Consider the following 17,508-nt stretch of genomic DNA (forward strand, 5'->3'; position numbering starts at 1 on the left):
ATCATTAATAAACACCAATGTCTACCTCCCAGCAGTTTGAAAAGTAACCAGTTATCAAAGGGGAAGGTAGTGTTGCTGCCACTGAAAGTGCAATCCGTGAGCCCAGGCCAAGGATCAGATTAGATCAGATTAGACTACAGATTCCCGACAGCATTGGAAATGGGCCTTTCAGCCCAACAAGTTAACACCGACCCTCCGAAGAGTAACCCACCCAGACCCATTCCCCTACCCTATGTTTACCCCTGACTAATGCACCTAACACCACAGGCAATTTAGCAAGGCCAATGCACCTGAGCTGCACATCTTATTCTGGCTAATGTGTCAGACATCTCTCAACCCTCCCACTGCAGAAACCACCAACAAAGAATTAAATCAGATGGACCACTGGCCTCCAAATCTTTTCTGAACTTTTTCAAGCTTCCCAACATCCTTCCCAACACCAGAGCCTCCAACAGAGACTGAGATCATGAACAAAGGACACTTGAGGACATGACAACAATGAGACAGGATCAGCATCATCAGGTCATTCCTTTCAGAAATGGAAGAAGTCATTGTCCCAATCAATAGCCCAGACAATATCCACCGCATCATGGAAGGAGATACATCCTTCTATATTCGGATCAATTTGGGAGCCAGGGACACAATTTCCCCTAAATCCCTTACTGTTTCAAACCCGCCTGCATTCCCCGTCCTGTGAAGGGTCTGATCTGACTCCACCGCCTATGGGAGCCCCTATTGGGAAAACACCTCTTACTTGGGTCTGGGTCGCCCAGACAATCCCCCCAATGACTCCATGTGGCAATGAGTCCCACATCCCACCAGCCGATTGAAGAGAAGGACACTCTCATGGAGACTCATGTCCTGTCAGGCCCTCCCGCTGCCCCGTGTCCGGGAGAGGGATATACATTCTGAGGGAGAATTGCTGCCGTGTGTCCGGTTTGATGGAAACCCTTGGGGTTGAATATCCCTGGTGCGGATTCCCTGGACTGTCTGCGGTATTTAGTGGGATCCAGCAGTGAGCCCAGAGAAATAGTGGAAATGACACCAACAGGATTCCCACTGGTCTCCCGCCCAGGCTGCAGCCAATTCTGGGCCTGCCCTTTCGGAAGGATGTCAAGGCCGAAGGGATGGTGCAAGGGGAGATTTCCCAGAATGGGACCAGGGATGAGGCCCTTCAGTTCTGTGCAGTGACTCCCAAAGTGAGGACTGAGAGAATCCTGGTGGATTGTAAGGGAGAGGTGAGGAGGCGCTGGACAATATGTTTCAGCTTGTGTTTCCCACAAAGACCAACACAACTTGGCCATCCGTGCCTGGGGCTGCTTTGGGTCTGAAGGATATGAAGGAGAGCAGCAAGCTGCCAGTCACTCCCAGGACAACATCCCCACCCCCTGCCATCCTCTCTCCACCCACCCACACCACTCCCATCCGACCTTCCCTCTCACCTCCCGGCTTCAGGGATTCCCATGGTTTTGCCAGGACCAAACACTTGATGGGAGGGCCAGGAGCTGAACAATACACAATTTATATTTAAAGGCTGAGAAACCACCACCAAAAATACAACATAATTTTCTTTCAGTGAGTTATGTACCAACAGAGATCAGTGGGAGAGAATGTAGGGAGAATATTTTCCGCTCAGCGTTGTGGGGTTGGGGTCTGTTACTCATTTCATGAAAACGGAATGCTCCAGTCACATCCAGCCGACGGCGAATGATGGACGGTGCCGGTGGATACAGAAAGGAAGCCCTGTGTGAACTATCACCATCTCGGTGCTGCCTGAGCTGAATGTGTTCAGCAGCGCAGGGACAGCGAAACTGAAAGGGGTTTGCATCAGGAAGTGCTGAGGGTGAACATGGCTTTCAGACAGCAGGTCCTGAGTTTGACCGAGGAGGTAATCTGTCCCATTTGTCTGGATTTCTTCACCGATCCGGTAACACTGGAGTGTGGACACAACTTCTGCCGCTCCTGTATCACCCAGAGTTTGGAAAAGCAGGAGATAAACTCCTGCCCGGAATGTAGACAGGAGTTTCCGGACAGATCCCTCAGAGGAAACCGGGCCTTAGCGAATCTGGCCGAGAAAGCTCGAACATTAAATCTGAATCCACAAGAGAAGGAAAGTAAACATCACTGTGAGGAACATCAGGAAGAACTGAAGCTGTTTTGTGAAACTGACAAGAAATTGGTCTGTGTGATTTGTAGAGATTCCCGGGAACACAGGGAGCACCGCTTCATCCCGGTTAAAGAAGCTGTTGGACTCTACAAGGTAAAAGGAAACAGATTCCATCCCCTGATTATTTCATCACATTTTCATGGTCTAACACTTTTATTTTCTGATTTTCTCTCCCAATCCCAGGATCGGGTGAAATCTTCCTTGGATTCTCTCACAGAGAAAAAATCAGCAGCTCTAGAAGTGGAGCGGGAGCAGAAACAGAAGATTTCCCAAATTCAGGTAAAATCTCCCCGGGTTTGGCTTCAACATTTGATTTGTTCATTTATTTTTTGCAGAAACATATTGTTTTTATATTTCCCCTGACAGGAGGAATCCAGCAGCCTGCAAACTCACATCAAATCCGAGTTCACTAAAATGCACCAGATGCTGACTGAGAAAGAGCAGAGTTTACTCCGAGATCTCAGGGAACAAGAGGAAAACATTCTCAAACCAATGGAGCAAAATCTTTGTGAAATTCAAAAGAATTTAAATTCTCTTCAGCAGAAACTCTCAAACTTGGAAAAACAATTGGAACAAACAGACGGAGTGATATTTCTGAAGGTGAGGGATTATGTTTCAGTTTAATTCAGTGAAAGACACCCATCCTCCGTCACTGTCTCCCTCTGCTGCTTTCTGCAACATTAGATTCTCCACTTTCCTGTTCAATATATTTGTCTCAATCACACTGTGTGACTGTGGGTTCCACATTCTCATCACTTTCTTGATCAAGACATTTCTCCTGAATTCCCCATGGAATTGAATTGAAATGAATTTATTGTCACGTGCACCGAGGCACAGTGAAAAGCTTTGTGTTGCGAGCAATACAGGCAGATCACAGAGTTAAGTCACATAGACAGTAAATAATAGGCAAACAGCAGCAAAAACAAAAATACAGGTGCAGGGGAATGTTCAGAGTTTGTGAGTCCATTCAGTATTCTAACAAGAAACTGTTGCAAAACCAGTTGGTGCGTGTGTTCAGACTTCTGTACCTTCTCCCCAATGGTAGAGATTGTAGGAAAACATTGTCAGGGTGGGATGGATCTTTGAGAATGCTGGCGGCCTTTCCTTGACAGCGGGCCTGGTAGATAGATTCCATAGATGGGAGGTTGGCCTTTGTGATTGTCCGGGCCAAGTTCACCACTCTCTGTAACTGCCTCCAATCTTGAATGGTACAGTTGCCATACCAGGTAGTGATACATCCAGACAGAATGCTCTCCATGGCACACCTACAAAACTTGGCAAGGGTATTCGCTGTCATGCCAAATTTCCTCAGCTGCCTGAGGAAGAAGAGATGTTGTTGGGCCTTTGTAACCAGTGCGTCCACTTGAAGAGTCCAAGAAAGTTTGTTGTGGATGACCACTCCCAGGAGCTTGACACTCTCCACTCGTTCCACCTCTGTGCTGTTAATGTGCTGGGGAGGCATGAATAACATCCCACCGAAAGTCAATAATAAGTTCTTTGGTTTTCCGGCATTGAGAGCTAGGTTGTTCTCAGTGCATCATTTTTCTAAGTCTTCCACCTCCCATCTGTAGTCTGTTTCATCGCCATCTGAGAGTCAACTGACTGTAATGGTATCATCATCGAACTTGTAAATGACATTAGTCTGGTATTTGGTGACACAGTCATGGATATACAGTGAGTACAGTAGGGGGCTGAGTACCCACCACTGGGGGGACTCCAGTGTTGAGTGTTAGTGAGGATGAAATATTGTCCCCAATCTTCACTGATTATGACCTGTGGGTCAGGAAACTGAGGATACAGTTGCAGAGAGTGGGGCTTAGGCCGAGATCACTAAGTTTAGTAAATCAGTCTCGAGGGGATAGTCGTGTTGAAGGCTGAACTGTAGTCAATGAGTAGGATTCTTATGTAGCTGTTCTTGGTGTCAAGGTGTTACAGGGAGGAGTGAAGGACACTGATATGGCATCTGACATGGATCTATTGGTCCAATAGGCAAATTGGAGTGGGTCAAGAGTAATGGGGAGGGTGGAGTTGATTAATGACATGACCACCAAAGTTAGGGCCACTGGGTGGTAGTCATTGAGACATGCTGTATGAGCCTTCTTAGATACAGGGATGATGTTGGCCCTCTTGAAACAGGCAGGGACAGTGGCCTGCTGCAGGGAGAGGTTGAAGATGTCCAAGAAGACTTCTGCCAGTTGATCTGTGCATGCTCTGAGTGCACGGCCTGGTACTCCGTCTGGTCCTATTGCTTTCATTGGATTCACAGGAAGGAAAACTGATCTGACCTCTGATGCAGTGGCTGTTGGGATAGGTTCATCCGGACTTGTCTCAATAGGTGCTACCTCTCCACCGAAAGTTTGCTCAAAGCGAGCATGGAAGACGTTGAGACGATCTGGGAGGGATATGTCACTGTGTGCTATCTTGCACTGTCTCTTTTTAGAACCTGTGATGTCAATCAGTCCTTGCCATAGTCGCCGGGTGTCTGTCTGGGTCTCTGGTTTAGATCAGTGTTGGTCCTTGGCTGGCTTAATGGCTCTGCGAAGGTCATTTGAGTAGGTCTCCTGATCCGAAGGCCTCACGCCTGGTTTTTGACAGGTTCTGTATTTACTTATTGGATTTATTTTATAACAGGATGATGTTCACAGACTCACATGTTTAGATTCCTTAGAAGTGAAAATATCTTTACTGAATCTATGGAATCAATCCCTTTCTTTATTGTAATTTTAAATATCAAAGTCAGATTTTTATCCATTAAAATATATTAATGTTTCTTTCAATCCTTTGTAATTGTTCAAATTTTGTATTTATTCTTCTGGTCTTCAATATCCTTGGTGTCACATCCTCTTTCTATTCGATGCCTGCAACAATCAGAATTGGCAGTTCTCAGCAGCTTGTAACAATGTGAGTGTAATGCTGCTTTCTGGATGTAGACAGTCAGTCTCTGTCAACTCAGATTGTGTTTTGTTTATTTCAGGAGGAGGCATCTCGGAAGAGAAGGTAGGACATGCACTTTACTGAAACTCAGTGCAAGTTGGTGAAATTACTCAGGAAAGTGTTTGTGCTAAATTTCTAATCAATTAATGTTTAATATGTACAGGATCAGTGACGACAATTGTGTGCTCTCACTAACAGATGGTACCATCTCCACTGAAACATTCTGCAGCCTCTTCCCTTTTCTTGTATGGAAAGAAATGCAGGAAGCCACTCACCCTGGTAAAGCTCAGATAAGTTCCTCTTTTGGCCTGATATATATTGTATAACTTGTATTTTTGTTCATGCAAATATCTAAGTCTGTAATGAGCAAAACTGTAGTTAATAGGAATCAGTGGAAATCTCTCTACTTTTTTGAGTCATACTGAACACAAGGGAAGATGGTTGTGATTGTTCAAGATCAACCATCTCAGCTCCCGGACATTTCTGGAGGTGTTTGTCAGAGTAATGGCTCGGCCTAAGCATCTTCAGCTGCTTCATGAATGGACTTCCCTCCGTCATAAGGTCACGGTGGAGGTGATGAGATATTCACTAATGATTGCACAATAACAGCACCGTTTCCAACCTCTCAGATCCTGAAACAATCCATGTCCAAATACAACGCAGCCATGACTCTGTCCAGCTGTTCAGCTTTGAGCTGACAAGTGACAAGTAACATTTGTGCCACACGAGTGCCAGGCAATGACCGTTTCCAACAAGAGAGAATGTAACCACCAACACTTGATGTTCAGTAACAATTCCATTCATCACTGCATCCTCCACTTGCAACATCCTGGAGGTTACCATTGACCGGAAACTGAACTCACCTGCCAAACACACACTATAGCTACAAGAGCAGGTCAGAGAGTGAAAGGTCTGCAGCCAGCAACTCACCTACTGACTCCTTAGTTACTAGTCCTCCATCGATAAGGCAGAGATTTGGCATATAATAGAGGTTCTCCACTTGCCTGGATGACTGCAACCCCAATTGTACTGAAGAAGCTCAACACAATCCAGGACAAAACATGCTGCTTGAATGGCACTCCGTCTAATACCTCTAACATTCACTCCCTGCACCACTGACACACAGTTGCAGAAATGTGTACACTTAAAAAAAAGTGTGAGAAAACTCACCAAGCCTCCTCAGAGAGCAACTTCCAATTATGCAACCTGAACTGACTGGAAGGGTAAGGATAGCAGATAGACAGGAACACCATCACTTGCAAATTGTCCTGTATGCCATATACCATGCTGAATTGGGCCAAAATGCTGGAAATCCTCTCCTAACTGCCCAGTGGGTGTCCCTCCCCTACATGGATGACAATGGGTTAATGAGCAGCCTCCAGGATAATTAGGGTTGGACAATAAATGCTTGCCTAGACAGTGATGCAGAAGTCTCCCGAATGTGAAATATCATCTTCAGCTGGTCAGCTGTGACTGTTCAATCCCAAACCTTCACCAAGACAGGAACTCTCAGACACTGCTCTGTACGAGTTTTGAGAAGATTTGTAGCTCAGGTTGAGATTCTGGATGTAGGTTTGCACGCTGAGCTGGGAGATTAATTTCCAGACGTTTCATCAACCTACCAGGTAACATGTAGGTTTTGGGCCTCAGGCAATTCCTGCTTTCGATTTATATGTTTGGGTGTCTTTGGGTTGGTGATGTCATTTCCTGTGGTGATGTCATTTCCTGTTCTTTTTCTCAGGGAGTAGTAGATGGGGTCTAACTCAATGTGTTGTTCCAGTCAAAGTGATGTCCTACCTTATCTACATCAGAATGTCACTTCAATGAGCCAACACACACTGCAGCACAGAGGAACTACGGCAGAGCAGAGGAAAATCACCTATATCGTGTATTCAAAAAGAATGGATAGCCAATGAACACAGTCCGCCAATTTCTCAGCAACAAACCCAAGCAGACAAAACACATCCAGAAACCCTAGCCACTTACCCCTACATCAAAGACATCTCGGAAACAACTGCCAGACTACTCAGACCCCTCGACAACATGGTAGCCCACAAACCCACCAACACACTAAACTAGCAGCTCATGAACTTGAAAGACCCTATATAGACAACAAGCAAAACTAATGTCATTTACAAAATACCATGCAAGGATTGTAACAAACACTACATTGGACAAACAGGCAGAAAACTCGCCACCAGGATACATGAACACCAACTAGCCACAAAACGACATGATCCTCTGTCACTAGTATCCTTACATACAGATAAGGAAGGACACCACTTCGACTGGAACAATACATCCATCTTAGGACAAGCCAAACAGAGAAATGCACGAGAACTCCTAGAAGCTTGGCATTCCAACCGGAACTCCATCAACAAAGACATCGAGTTAGACCCCATCTCCCACCCCTGAGAAAAAGAACAGGAAATTACATCACCATGAGAAATGACATCACCAACCCAAACTAACCCAAACATATAAATAGAAAGCAGGAATCATGTACACTGCTTTACATGAGGCCCACTGAAGATGTTACCTAGTAGGGTGACAAAACGTCTGGAAATGAAGCTGCCAGCTCAGTCTCCCTGTCTCCAGTGGCTGAAGAAGGGGGAGGTTGATCAGAGTTTGATCACTCTTTGATTTTCTCACAGACCACTTGAGGCTCCGTTCTTAGTTTCAATGGTTCTATTCAAGCAAATACAGGGGACAGGTCCATTGGTCAGGCTGATGCACAAACTCTGATTTAATTACAAACAAAGAGTTGATACTTTATTCATTTCATAATCGATAACATTGATTATATTAGCTTTGGGAAGTTGTCCGACCAAGATACTGCACACACTTTTGATGTGGTAATCACATGATCACTGGCCAATCCCCTCGATGTTCATGGTGATGACATCACAATGACCAGTTGTAGCAGTGCCCTGTACACCTCAGGGATTTACTGACATCATCAGGTTGAACAGTCTTGTGATGTAACATCTCCTACGGGTCAGCTGACACTGCCCCATTATCCCAGATAAACCTGGCTCCCTGTCAAACCCATCCATACTTTACAAACTTCACCAAGTGGAAACCTTATTTTTCCCAGTTGAATTGTTCTGAGGAAGGGTCACTCGACCCAAAATGTTCACTCAGATTTCTCTCCACAGATGCTGCCAGACCAGCAGAGCATTTCCAGCAACTTCTGTTTTCATTTATAATTTCCAGTATCGTCCCACTCTCCTCAACCACTCCTCACGATATAGTCTGTCAATCCCTGGAATAGCCCTAGTGAACCTTCTTTGGACTGCCTCCAACACCAGCGTATATTTCTCCTGATAAAACAGAACTATTCACAGTATACCCAGAGCAGAGCCCACATTGCTGAACACCTACTCTCTGACCATAAAGATGACCTTGAACTTCCAGGTGCCTGCCAATTCAACACAGCCCCCCCCCCCCCCCCCCCTCCATGTTTCCATGCTGAAATTTCCATCTCAGGCCTGCTGCAGTGCTCCAATGAAGCTCATCACAAGCTCGTCTTCTGCCTTGGTACCTTGCAGTTACACTGAGTTGAACAATTTCGCATGGTCCATTACCCAGCCCCACAACCCCAGGTCCTGTTCTGTGTTGGTTGTTCCCAGCAAAACCAACCCTTTTGTGAAGGTGGAATCATGTCTGACAACTTCACTCAAAATCTCTGAGAAGGTATTAAGCAGGATAGATGGGAGAAAATATAGGGATGTAATATATTTGGATTTTCAGGAGACATTTGATAAGACATCACACATTCAACTGGAGAGATGATTGTCTAACTAATAAAAGACTGAGAATTGGGATAGCTCGTAGCTAGTGGTGAGCCACACGGTTCAGTGCTGGGTCCACAATTATTTTTGAAATACATAAATGGCTTGGTTGTGGAAGGTGAATGCCAAGTTTATAGGTGAAACAAAAAAAGTTGGGAAAGCAAGTGGTGTGGATGACATAAGGAGTCTGCAGAGGATTATGGTCAGGTTGAGTTAGTGGACAATACTTTTGCCAGATGACATATAATGTAAAGGAACTTTAGGTTAAGGACATTGGCAGGAAGAATAGAGGAGCTGGATATTATTTAAATGTACAAAGGCTGCAGGGAGCTATGGAACTGAGGGATCTGGGAATCCTTATCCATGAATCACAAAGAACCAGCATCTAAGTTCAGTGGGTATGTTGGCCTTTATTTCAAAGGGAATGCAATGTAGAAGTAGGAAGCTTTTGCTAAAACTTTACAAGGGACTGGTCAGAACACAACAATTACAATGAAACGAGGGTAGAGTTATCTGAAGTGAACTGGGTGAATAGATGAGGAGGAATGACAGTAAACAAGCAGGGGTAGACATTTAAGGAGGTTCACCTCAGCTCTCAGCATTATTATATATCTTGAGTAAGAGGAAAGGATCTAAGAGCAAGATAAATTTAAGGTAGTTGGGCAGAGTATAATGTTGAAAATGTGTTGCTGAAACAGCGCAGCAGGTCAGGCAGCATCCAGGGAACAGGAGAATCGACGTTTCGGGCATAAGCCCTTGTTCAGGAAAATTCCTGAAGAAGGGCTTATGCCCGAAACGTCGATTCTCCTGTTCCCTGGATGCTGCCTGACCTGCTGCGCTGTTCCAGCAACACATTTTCAGCTCTGATCTCCAGCATCTGCAGACCTCACTTTCTCCCCAGAGTATAATGTTGAAATAGTGTGAGACAAACTAATGGGGCGAAAGACAGAGAGGTTGCTTGGCCCTGATGGCTTACATCTGAGGATTCTAAAACAGGTCACTACAGAGATAGTGAAGGCATTTGTTGTAATTCTCCTTAAATTGCTCAATTCTGGAAAAGTACCAGAGGATTGGAAAACTGCTGATATGACACATCTGTTTAATAAGGGAAGGAGGCAAAAAGCAGGTAACTATAGGTAGATTATCCCATGATCTATTATTGGAAAAGTATTGCAGTTGGTTACTGTGGAAGTAACAGTAGAATATTCAGAAAATCATAACCTCATCAAGCAGAGTCAGCATGGTTTTATGAAAGGAAATTAATATCTGTCTCAGTTATGAAAGCTTTTGAGGAGATCTCAACTAGAGGGAATGGAATGGAAGGGAGCCAGTAGAGTTTTATTTGGACTTCTAGAAGCATTCAACAAGATACTTCAAGAAAGATTAAGAGGCCATGGTACTGTTGGCAGGATTATGGGATGGAGAAAGAATTGGCTTATGGGCAGGAAACAGCAGGTGGGGATAAGGAGTGCTTTTACAGGTTGGTGACCTGTGACCAGTGGGGTTCCACAGGGATCAGTGCTGTGACTGCAAATGTTTACAATAAATATTAATGATTTGGAGGAAAGAAGTTAATGCACTGTCACCAAATTTGCAGACAATTCTAAAACAGGTGGATACAAACAATTCACAGAGACATTGATGGTTCAAGTAACTGGTATAAAGTTGGCAAATGGAGGATTAATTTGGGAAAGTTCTTTATTTTGAAGAGAAAACAAAAGAACAAAGAATTATTTAAATGGAGAAAAACTGCAGAAAGGTGCACCACAATGGCACTTGAGAGTATTTGCGCATGAAATGCAGAAAACTAGCACTCAGGGGCAGCATGTAATCAGGAAGAGCTATTGGAAAGGTGGCCCTTTCAATGTGGTTGGAGTGTAAGAGCTGGGAATTACAAGGCCCTCATGGAGTACTGAAAGAGCAGCTGGGAATTTAAGAAAGTAATTGAGAGAGCAAAGTAGGTGCATGAGAAAACACTAGTGGCTAAAATGAGGGAGAATTCCAAGATATTTCATCAGTATTTTAAGGGGAAGAGAATAACCAGGAAAATGTAGGGATCAAGGAGCAATCCAGGTATGGAGCTGGAGGAGAGACACAGGGTGTTAATTTACTATCTTGCTTCTGTCTTCACTTGGGAGAAGGACGATGTAAGTTAGAATTTAGAGTCAGAGAGTCATAGAGATGTACAGCATGGAAACAGACCCTTCGGTCCAACACGTCCATGCCGACCAGATATTCCAACCCAATCTAGTCCCACCTGTCAGCACCCCACCTGTATCCCTCCTAGTCATATACCCATCCAAATGCCTTTTAAATGTTGTAATTGTACCAGCCTCCACCACTTCCTCTGGCAGCTCATTCCATACACGTACTACCTTCTGTGTGAAAAAATTGCCCCTTAGGTCTCTTTCATATCTTTCCCCTCTCAACCTAAACCTATGTCCTCTAGTTCTGGACACCCCCACCTCAGGGAAAAGACTTTGCCCATTTACCCTATCCATGCCCGTCATAATTTTGTAAACCTCTATAAGGTCACCCCTCAGCATCTGACGCTCCAGGGAAAGCAGCCCCAGCCTGTTCAACCTGTGGCTCAAATCCTCCAACCCTGGCAACATCCTTGGAAATCTTTTCTGAACCCTTTCAAGTTTCACAACACCTTTCCGATAGGAAGGAGACCAGAATTGCACGCAATATTCCAACAGTGGCCTAACCAATGTCCTGTAGAGCCACAACATGACCTCCCAACCCCTGTACTCAATACTCTGACCAATAAAGGAAAGCATACCAAACGCCTTCTTCACTATCCTATCTACCTGTAATTCCACTTTCAATGAGCTATGAACCTACACTCCAAGGTCTCTTTTTTTTATTTCAAAAATATACTTTATTCATAAATAATTTGATTGTCTGTACAGTTGGTCATGCCATACATATGTAAACATGTACATACAGAGATCAGAATTTATCATTTTTATACAGGTCTGTACATTTTTGATCATATGCCCATATGATTAGCTGAGGCGTCAGCAGAGCCCAAATGACTGCATGGGCCCCCTGTTCTTCGTTAGGCAGGCAGATGTTACACAGTGGTCTTTCCCCACCGCGCCTTGGCGGCAGCTGCCCCAAGCTTCAGCGCGTCCCTCAACACGTAGTCCTGGACCATGGAATGTGCCAGTCTGCAACACTCAGTCGGGGTCAACTCCTTCAGCTGGAAGATCAGCAGGTTTCGGACCACCCAGAGAGCGTCCTTCACCGAGTTGATGATCCTCCAGGCACAGTTGATGTTCGTCTCGGTTTTCGTCCTGGGGAACAGACCGTAGAGCACGGAGTCCCGCGTCACGGCGCTGCTTGGGACGAACCTCGACAAACACCACTGCATTCCTCTCCAGACTTCCTCTGCGTAGGCACATTCCAGAAGGAGGTGTGTGACAGTCTCGTCCCCCCCGCAGCCGCTTCGAGGGCAGCGTGCGGTGCGGCTGAGAGTCCGGGCGTGCATAAAGGATCTCACAGGCAGAGCCCTTCTCACCACCAGCCAAGCCATGTCTTGGTGTTTGTTGGAAAGTTCTGGCAATGAGTCATTCTGCCAAATGGCTTTGACAGTCTGCTCAGGGAACCGCTCGATAGGATCCGCCCTCTCCTTTTCCCGAAGGGTCTCAAGGACACTACGTGCTGACCACTTCCTGATGGACTTGTGGTCAGAGGTGTTTTTCTTCATAAATTTCTCCACAAAGGACAGGTGATTCGGAACGGTCCAACTACTCGGAGCGTTCCGCGGCAGCGAGGCCAGGCCCATCCTTCGCAACACCGGGGACAGGTAGAACCTCAGTACGTAGTGACACTTGGTGTTTGCGTACCGGGGATCCACGCACAGCTTGATGCAGCCACACACAAAGGTGGCCATCAGGGTGAGGGTGGCATTGGGTGTATTTTTTCCCCCGTTGCCCAGATCTTTATACAGTGAGTCCCTTCGGACCCGGTCCATCTTTGACCTCCATATAAACTGGAAGATGGCCCGGGTGACTGCAGCGGCACAGGTTCTGGGAATAGGCCAGACCTGTGCCACGTATAATAGCAATGACAGTGCCTCACACCTGATGACCAGGTTTTTTCCCGCGATGGAGAGCGACCGTAGCTTCCATCTGCCCAGTTTCTGCCTCACTTTGCTGATATGCTCCTCCCAAGACTTGGTGCATGCCCCAGCCCCTCCGAACCAAATACCCAGCACCTTCAGGTGGTCGGTCCTGACGGTGAAGGGGATCGAGGATTGGTCGGCCCAGTTCCCGAAGAGCATGGCCTCGCTCTTGCCTCGGTTTACCTTGGCTCCTGAGGCCCGTTCGAACTGGTCACAAATGCACATGAGTCTGCGCACAGACAGCGGATCCGAGCAGAAAACGGCGACGTCATCCATGTACAGGGAGGCCTTAACCTGCAGGCCCCCGCTGCCAGGAATAGTCACCCCTCTCAGGCTCACATCCTTCCTGATGGACTCGGCAAATGGCTCTATGCAGCACACAAACAAGGCAGGAGAGAGGGGGCAGCCCTGCCTGACTCCAGATCTGACTGGGAAGCTATCTGATTCCCACCCGTTGATTGAGACTGCACTGACAATGTTGTTGTAGAGCAGTCTGATCCAATTGCAGATTCCCTCCCCAAAGCCCATTTTGGAGAGAACATCTCTCATATACGTGTGTGATATCCTGTCAAAGGCTTTCTCCTGGTCCAGGCTGATCAGGCAGGTGTGCACTCCAAGGTCTCTTTGTTCAGCAACATTCCCTTGGACCTTACCATTAAGTGTATAAGTCCTGCTAAGATTTGCTTTCGCAAAATGCAGCGCCTCACATTTATCTGAATTAAACTCCATCTGCCACTTCTCAGCCCATTGGCCCATCTGGTCCAGATCTTCTTGTAATCTGAGGTAACCCTGTCCACTACACCTCCAATTTTGGTGTCATCTGCAAACTGTACCCCTTATGCTCGCATCCAAAACATTTATGTAAATGACAAAAAGTCGAGGGCCCAGCATTGATCCTTGTGGCACTCCACTGGTCACAGGCCTCCTCACACACACACACACACACACAAACCCCTCCCCTCTACACACACACACACACACACCCCTCCCCCCCACACAAACACCCTCTCCCCCCCCCCACACACACATCCCCCTCCCATCCACCCACACCCCCCTTCCTCCCCCACTCACACCTCCCCCACCCCACATATCCAGACCCAGGGACTGTCTCTAACTCTCTGTGTTTCTCTCCCAGTCTCTGTGACCCTGGATGTGGAAACAGCGAATCCCCGGCTCGAGGTCTCTGAGGATCTGAAGAGTTTGAGATGGACCCGGACCCGGAGGAGTCTCCCTGACACCGAGAAGAGGTTTACAGACCGTCCCTGTGCCCTGGGATCAGAGGGATTCACATCGGGGAGACATTACTGGGAGGTGGAGGTGGGGGGGAATCGGGACTGGAATCTGGGAGTAGCCTCAGAGTCTGTGGAGAGGAAGAGATGGGTCAGTCTGATCCCAGAGAATGGATTCTGGATCATGGGGCAGGATAGGGATCAGTTTTATATAAACTCCTCTCCTCGATCCCCTCTCCCTGTCGGTCAGATCCCCAGGAAGGTGGGAGTTTATCTCAGTTATGAATCTGGGACAGTTTCATTTTACAACGCGGACACCAAGTCCCATCTCCACACCTTCACTGGGAATAAATTCACTGGGAAACTTTATCCTTTCTTCGAGGTTTGGGATTTAAACAAGTTTCTAAGAATCAGCTGTTAAAGAGGCGGGGCCTCCCTGACGTCACAATGACCCCCGGGTTTAGGGTCTGGGTCAGGGATTGGGGTCAGAAACCTCCCATTGACAACAGGATGTTACTGAATGTGTTATTGAATTCTGAGATTATACTTTGTAACATCACAAACAAACTGTCAATAAATCAGATACAAATATAAATGTCAGATGGTGAAAATAAAAAGTAAATTAAATATCTTGTGTCTCTCCTTCCTTCATTTACTCCCTCCTTCAGTCCCATCCTCCATCTCTTCACCTGTTTCCCAGTCTGGAGCTGGGATTTCTCTGTGTTTCTCACTCTGCACCCGGAACATGAAATCCTGAGGGAGAAATCCAAACACTGGAGGGTGCAACAAAACTGCATTTACATAGCATCCTCCACTGAGCTGCTTGTATCATTGGGGCGGAGATTTACACAGAATCTCTGTCAGGATATGCAATATCCCCAGTGTTTAACTCCCCGTTAACTCTGGTTCTCTGTGCACAGATGCTGCCTGACCTGCTGAGGATTTGCAGCATTTTCTGATTTTATTTCTGATTTCCAGCGTCCCCAGGATTTGTTTGTGTGTCACCGCCATCTGCTGGATGGAACTGTTACTGAAGGCTATTGGGCCGCAGTACCGTCTCCCGCCAGGCGGGGGCGGTCCTGTACCGTGTGTCTGAAAAGGCTCCGAGGATCATCGATCAATTTGTAAATTCACTGAAAAGTCAGTGTCCAGGGTCGAGCTGTTGCTGCGATCATGTTTATTCTTTACACATCTGTTGGAAAACGTGGAAAATCGTCAACAAAATACCAGATAGTAAGAACTGAGCCCCAGATCCTCTTTAATGTCAGGAAGAGGTCATTCCCGGTGGGATCGGGTGGGTATCATTCCCGCTGAAAGATCCCAAACAAATACAAGGAGTTGGGCATCGTCCAGGGAAAAGGTGAGAACTTTCTCCAATGTCTCTGATCAGCTGAACAGAGCCTGGAACTGGCTCCTGTCAGTATAAGGGAACAGCAGGGAGAGGCAATCTGCAACATTAAAGTCTCAGACTCAAACACAGCGACTGGAAAGGGAGGCAGAAGTGAAAAGGAAGAACATAGTGAGGGCCATGAGGTTAAATATGACCCAATGGGGTTTCTATTTAAAGACAAAATATTGCTTGGTGAAAGACAATCCTTGATCTGCCTGAAACCTGTTGGTCCAGAACAAGGAGTTGACCCTGACCGAGTGTTACAGACTGGCACATTCCAAGGTCCCGGACTACGTGCTGAGGGACGCACTACAGCTCAGGGCAGCTGCTGCCAAGGTGCAGTGGGGAAAGAAAATCGCCTGGCACAGGGTGATTCCCTGATCCAGAAGGTGGGTCACCCAGGACGGGACTGAGCGCAGAGCCTGCATCATCAGAGGATCTTGAGCCCTGATTTATGGGCGGCACGGAGGCACAGTGGTTAGCACTGCTGCCTCACAGCGCCAGAGACCCGGGTTCAATTCCCGCCTCAGGCGACTGTCTGTGTGGAGTTTGCACATTCTCCCCGTGTCTGTGTGGGGTCCCTCCAGGTGCTCCGGTTTCCTCCCAGAGTCATAAAGATGTGCAGGTTAGGTGAATTGGCCATGCTAAATTGCCTGTAGTGTTAGGTAAGGGGTAAATGTAGGGGTATGGGTGGGTCGTGCTTCGGCGGGTCGGTGTGGACTTGTTGGGCCGAAGGGCCAGTTTCCACACTGTAATCTAATCTAATCTAATCTAATCTAATCACAAAAGCAGTTAGGTTCTGTGCAGAGTTGAGCACAGCGTCACGGCGCTGCTCGGGATGAACCTCGACAAACACCACTGCATTCCTCTCCAGACTTCTTCTGCGTAGGCATATTTTTCAAACCCACCGACTCCCACAGCTACCTGGATTACACCTCTTCCCAGCCTATCCCGTATTCCCAATTCCTCCGCCTCCGCCGTATCTGCTCCCAGGAGGACCAGTTCCACCACAGAACACACCAGATGGCCTCCTTCTTTAGAGACCGCAATTTCCCTTCCCACATGGTTAAAGATGCCCTCCAACGCATCTCGTTCACATCCCGCACCTCCGCCCTCAGATCCCACCCCTCCGACCGTAACAAGGACAGAATGCCCCTGGTGCTCACCTTCCACCCTACAAACCTTTGCATAAACCAAATCATCCGCCGACATTTCCGCCACCTCCAAAAAGACCCCACCACCAGGGATATATTTCCCTCCCCACCCCTTTCCACCTTCCACAAAGACCGTTCCCTCCGTAACTACCTACAACCCACCCTCCCATCCTGGCACTTTCCCCTGCCACCGCAGGAACTGTAAAACCTGTGCCCACACCTCCTCCCTCACCTCTATCCAAGGCCCTAAAGGAGCCTTCCACATCCATCAAAGTTTAACCTGCAAATCCACCAATATCATTTATTGTATCCGTTGCTCCCAATGCGGTCTCCTCTACATTGGGGAGACTGGATGCCTCCTAGGAGAGCGCTTTAGGGAACATCTCCGAGACACCTGCACCAATCAACCAAACCGCCCCGTGGCCCAACATTTCAACTCCCCCTCCCACTCTGCCGAGGACATGGAGGTCCTGGGCCTCCTTCACTGCCGCTCCCTCACCACCAGAACGCCTCATCTTCCGTGTCGGAACACTTGAACCCCAGGGCATCAATGTGGACTTCAACAGTTTCCTCATTTCCCCTTCCCCCACCTCACCCGAGTTCCAAACTTCCAGCTCAGCACTGTCCCCATGACTTGTCCGGACTTGTCCGACCTGCTTAGCTCCTTTTCCACCTATCCACTCCACCCTCTCCTCCCTGACCTATCAC

General features: G+C 47.2%; 1 protein-coding gene across 1 annotated transcript; it reads left to right on the forward strand.

Annotated features, from left to right (window-relative positions):
- Nucleotides 1–1,651: 1,651 nt before the first annotated feature.
- LOC148140024 (nuclear factor 7, brain-like) lies at nt 1,652–14,903 on the forward strand. The gene is made up of 6 exons (XM_087979209.1): nt 1,652–2,260; nt 2,351–2,446; nt 2,534–2,767; nt 5,142–5,164; nt 5,265–5,380; nt 14,163–14,903. The coding sequence occupies exons 1-6, from the start codon at nt 1,850–1,852 to the stop codon at nt 14,675–14,677; spliced, it is 1,395 nt and encodes a 464-aa protein (XP_087835335.1). The 5' UTR covers nt 1,652–1,849; the 3' UTR covers nt 14,678–14,903.
- The last annotated feature ends 2,605 nt before the right edge of the window (nt 14,904–17,508 follow it).

The sequence above is a fragment of the Chiloscyllium plagiosum genome, unplaced genomic scaffold (genome assembly GCF_037043375.1).
Source record: "Chiloscyllium plagiosum isolate Xiang-an unplaced genomic scaffold, Cpla_swu_hap1 HiC_scaffold_35, whole genome shotgun sequence".
Lineage (NCBI taxonomy): Eukaryota > Metazoa > Chordata > Chondrichthyes > Orectolobiformes > Hemiscylliidae > Chiloscyllium > Chiloscyllium plagiosum.

Coding starts and splice junctions, on each gene's coding strand:
- LOC148140024 (XM_087979209.1), top strand. CDS start 1,850: ATGGCTTTCAGACAGCAGGTCCTGAGTTTGACCGAGGAGGTAATCTGT. Junction 5,165..5,264: donor GAGGCATCTCGGAAGAGAAG/GTAGGACATGCA, acceptor TAATATGTACAG/GATCAGTGACGACAATTGTG. Junction 5,381..14,162: donor GCAGGAAGCCACTCACCCTG/GTAAAGCTCAGA, acceptor TTTCTCTCCCAG/TCTCTGTGACCCTGGATGTG.